Source organism: Pundamilia nyererei, unplaced genomic scaffold (genome assembly GCF_000239375.1).
Source record: "Pundamilia nyererei isolate P.nyererei 1_Seehausen unplaced genomic scaffold, PunNye1.0 scaffold00303, whole genome shotgun sequence".
NCBI lineage: Eukaryota > Metazoa > Chordata > Actinopteri > Cichliformes > Cichlidae > Pundamilia > Pundamilia nyererei.
Window position 1 is genome coordinate 162,700 of NW_005187704.1, and position 5,198 is coordinate 167,897.

Consider the following 5,198-nt stretch of genomic DNA (forward strand, 5'->3'; position numbering starts at 1 on the left):
ACAACCTTATTTAAGGTCACATGCACTGGGTCACCTGAAGGAACCCAGCACACTCCCAAACCCTGCTGGACTGCTTGGAAGCAAAACAGACGTCCAATGCAGGCGCAGTGACAGGATACCAAGTTCAAAAGGAAATAAGTACATAAATAACTGAGTGGTGAAAGAATAATTTCTCTGGATTATTCCAATGAAAACTGAGCCAGACAGTGAGCTTTTAGAAGGGCCAAAGTAGAAGCTGTTATTAACAGAACTGACAGCATGCTGATTCACTGTTATGTGACAACAGTCATGTTAGTTTATATCTATAAATAACAATAAAAATAACTACATTGTGTATGGCTGTTTAATCTAAGTTGTATACTAACAAGCAGTGCTATAAATATCATTCTGAGGCTGGAGAACGATTTATGTTCCACTCCAGCCTTGGACTATCTCTTATCTGGTCTCTAGCAGGAGTGTTTGTCTTGTTATAGATCTACTCCACCCATATTCATTCCCACTTCAAACTAACCACCTCACAATCACCATCCTCCTTCTCTGCAACCCTTTATTCATCCTCCTCCTCATCAGTCTGCATCCACCCACCAACTCTTCAGAGCTGCCAGCGTCCACCTCGCTCCGTGCCTCGTTTCTGTGCTGCTGGAGGACTCCTTCAACACTGATGTTAAAGGTGTCTTATTAAATCTCAAGTGGGCTTTTGTTATTGCTGCTCTGCTCCCTGTCTCATGCTTCAGGAATGGAGAAATTGATGTAAGAAGTAGTAAAATATGTATGAAGCACATGCTGAAAAAATAATATCCTCAGCACTGTTTTAGGCTTCACATTGATCGAATAAGCCTACCTCTTGAACAGACCATCGCTCACTCGTAGTTGTGCTTGATTATTTTGATGAAAATGCTCTAACGTAACCCCAACCCAAGTGGAAAATGTTAGACTCTGTGCCTGTAACACCGTACGGAAACTTGTAATAGTGACAAAAAATATTATTTTCTGTAAAAGTGAAGACGTCTGGTGTCTCCATCTTCTCATTTGTTTACAGTGATCAATAGCTGATGTGTTTTTCCTTCTGATAATAAATCTTTTACCCTCCTGGGACATGACAGACCATTCATAATACTGCACAATGTCAGGACTGCTGTTGCTGCGGTGGGGGAGGGCAAAAACCTTTTCAAATATAGAATAGCACCAAGTTTGTTGCTTATTTCCTAATTTCCTAATATTTAGATAATGCATCAAGATAAAGTTTGTGATACAGTGTTGCCGAGGTTACTATCGCCTGACAGCAAGAAGGTCCTGGGTTAGGGGTTAGCCTAGCCTGAGGACATTCCAGGTGGAGTTTGCAGATTCTCCTGTTGGGGCCCTGGGTTTTGAATTTTGCATTTATTTTTAGTTCAATTGTATTCATGGTGTTTTGAGTAGTTGTTGAATTATTGTGGGTCGGTTACTTTCCGGTTGTCTCAGTTCTTAAGTTTCATTTGACCCTGCAGTATTCCCCATATCCTTCCAGCTCTCAGTGCCTTCCATTTAGTTTTGCTTCCTTTATCTTGTTATCTTTTAAATGCTTGCATCTGTTTGTTTACCCACCTGTTCAACATTCCCTCAATTAGCCGTTGTGTATTTATAGCCTCGGTTCTCTCCTTCCTCTTTTGATCAACAGGTGTTCCTCAAAGGTAGACGTTGCATTTTCTAATTGCCTAAGGTTACCATTAGGATCAAAATTAGAGTTGGGGTCTGAACTGCTGTAGTTGTTGAGTTTTATAGAGCATTCAGAATTTAAAATGCCTCTCAGAATTGTTTTAAGACTTACTGGATAAAATGGTGGAGCCAATAACGTATATTTGCTAATTTGAGCCACTTTTTGTCATGATTCGGCTGTGTGCAGGCTGGATGAGGACCCAATCGCAAACTCACAGAGGCAGGAATGAACTCAAAATTCACAGCTTTATTGCTGGAGAGCAGAACCATACAAATTAAACCAGGAAACTATAACGTAACACACAGAGAAACGCACGGCCATGGATGAGGGAGAACGCGACACCGAACTGAGGGAGACGCAGACATAAATACACAGAGGGTTAACGAGGGAAGTGGGAACACACGGGGAACACAGGTGACACTGATAATCATAACAAGACACGGCAGGAGTAAATGCAACACTGACGGGAGACTGTCAAAGTAAAACAGGAAGTACACAGAGCACGGGGAGAACACAGACATAACGGGCTGGGGAAACATAGAATAAAACACAAAGAGAGACGAGGGCTCACAGATACACAGAGGGGCACACAGGGGGTAAGAGTCACAAGGGGAAAACACATAAGGAACAACGTAACAGAGAAACCCAGGAAGAACAATACACAAATACATGAAAACTAAGAATACTGGGCCACCATGGCCCAGGACCATGACACGTTTTCCTGTCAGTAAAACATTTTAAAATGAATAATCTGCCAGCTTTGTGGTACAGAGTGGCAAATAAGTATATACTTCAGTGATTAGCAGTGTGTGCACCCATGCACTTTATGGATCCAGCTTTTCTTTCAATGTAGCTGCCATCACCAGTGTGTGAATGTGTGTGACCGGATGTGTAAAGCGCTTTGGGGTCCTTAGGAACCAGTAAAGCGCTATACAAATACAGGCCATTTCTAACATTAGCTGACTCCATTTGTTCTGACATGTTCACTTCTGCCTCCAAAAATAAGGATGCCAATGGTTATCATGCTAAATCTGTAACATGTATGCCATGCCATATCTTATACCACACCACACTTCAAGACATATTCATATTAGTCTTAGAAGCTTACATGAAAAGCTTACAGTGGAACATTGCCAACCCTCCAAATGATGAGCTTGTATTTCATCCGCACGCACAAGAAGAATTGGGTATTAGTGGTTGATCATAACAGTGCGTCTAGACAGGAGTGTTTAAGCAAAACCTCTTAAAATATCTGTGGAAGATAGAAAAACCACAGGAGTGTGCACTTACTGCAGAAAATGGAAGTGCAATTATAAACCAAAGGTCACCAATAAGTGAAAAGACATTAAGATCTAATAGAAAACAGGCCTTTTTCAGGGAATATGCAAGAATTGAACTTACAGTCTTCCTGCAGCAATGGAAGTTAAAGACAGTAACTACACTAACTGCAACTATGGTCCACTACTAGGAAACACTGTACTGTGGGATGTAGCAGTCTATAGGGATATCAAAACGTTAACAAAAAGGGAGCAAATGACTGGAGAAGGTTATGGTAGATAGCCACACAGTCTTCAGGCTTAAATTGTATTCCAAGATGAACTGAACAGAAGGGTGAAAACAAAGCATCCAACAAGTGCAACACATTTGTGGCAGCGTCTGCAATAGTGTTGTAAAGAACTTTCCAAACAATGATTCATTTCCATTGTAGACCGAATGCCACATGTTGTTTGGCTGCTAAATGAATCAAAACTTTAGATTCAATTTAGGACGTAAGGCTCCACGGTTCCTTAAAAGCATATTTCTTTTCGTAGGATTTTCTGACGTATACTGAGACAAAACGCTGCGTCAGTTGAACCTACAGTATATTTATGATCCAACCCACTCATGTTTGCACCACTCTAAGTCTGAAACTGAACACAAGAGATAAATAGTGGATCCGGATGTAGTCGAGCCAACAAGACTCACAGCAGACAGCGGGTTTCAAGCAATGCTCATCGAGTCTCAGCTTTTTTTTAGCTACATCAGTCAACTGCAGAGAAATACATGGTAAAGCTCCAACTGCAGAAGCCTGCAATTAGATCAGCTATCAGAGCATAACCTCTGCACGGAAAGAGGAGCGCTTTAAAACAGGCTCACTTTGCAGTCCAGTTAGTTTTTAGTCACGTACACAATTATAATGAGTTTTTATATGCTACATATACGTATCATTTTCTTCGCACTCATAAGCAACAAGTCCTGGCTCTAAACTGTTATATCCTCCATCCTCTGCTCATCCATCATGAAGTCCACAGGTGTGGGACCACTTTTAAATTTAATTTTCATTCACTCTTTGTGTAAGTTTAGGCAATAAAATTACTCGCTAAGCTTTATGAAAGGAATGATGATTTTTTTCAAATGAAATCCTTTTACAAACATTGGGATGGTTGTCAAGTAAAGCAAAGTTAGCTTATTAGTTAAACTGCTGGTTACATATTACTACAGACGTTCGTAATTGAATAAGGAGAGGTAATTTGGAAAATGATTTATTGGGATGCAGAATTCAGCTGATAAGCTGTTAGGAGGTAAAACTTTAAAGAACCATCATAGCACAGTGGAGTCTAATTCCTATCCCAGCAGTGAGAGGAATAAGGACAGGACCCCCCGAGTCTAGGTGCTGATGTTGGTGATGATGATGAAGGTGGAGGCTTGAATGGGACTCCAGTGACCAGGATGAGGCAGAGATGGGGAGGAGAATTAGAGTCTGAAAGGCAGAATGAGAAGAGAGCGCTCACATTAAAGCACACTGAGCAGAGGCTGATTGGCTCACAGAACACAGGCAAGAAAATGATTGGACTTGAGTAATGATGTCAGTATTGAGTTTGACAGCGTGGAAAAGAGGAAGTGATGTAAAGAACAGACTAGAAGACTAAACACACAGCAAAGCAGGCAGATGAGTGATTGCAGAGCTTCTTATTGAACATACAAATTTGTTTCTTTTATGTAACAATTTGTACAGCTTCATTAATGACTCAATGTGGCGTGCCAACCTCAATGCGGCTTCTGGCTCATCTGAAAAACAACTATGAAAAAGCCATTTTGGGTTATGTAATGTAATGGATCGCCTACATAACTGGAAATAAAATGAATAACATCTACTTGCTTCAAACACCACACAGGGGAAACTGTGTCAGATATCAGAGCAACAGCATCTTTGGCTCTTTGAGTCCAGATGGAACAGCAACAATCTTTTCCATTACAGAACTGGTCCATAGACCTCTGCTGAGGTTTATGTGAGCGTCATGTCTTTCTCTTATAAACTGTCTGATATGACCATGAATAACCAGAAGGGTGTGCTCAAGCACTAATCATTAGCACCATTGATTATCAACTAACCTTTTAACATCCACTAGGGAACCAGACATGTGTTTAGGGTTAGTAAGGTTAGGGCTGGGTTTGCTAAATATGCATTTTCAGAAACTACAAAATGTGTTTCAAAAGTATCAAAAGTAGATCCATACATATA

At 40.7% G+C, this 5,198-nt stretch overlaps 1 protein-coding gene across 1 annotated transcript in view; it reads left to right on the top strand.

The window, feature by feature from the left end:
- Window positions 1-2,391: 2,391 nt before the first annotated feature.
- Window positions 2,392-5,198, top strand: part of LOC102206441 (sphingomyelin phosphodiesterase 3-like) — a 26,116-nt gene continuing 23,309 nt past the window's right edge. Inside the window, exon 1 of the mRNA XM_013915432.1 lies at window positions 2,392-2,419. Coding sequence (XP_013770886.1) covers window positions 2,392-2,419 — 28 coding nt within the window. The remainder of the gene's footprint in view (window positions 2,420-5,198) is intronic.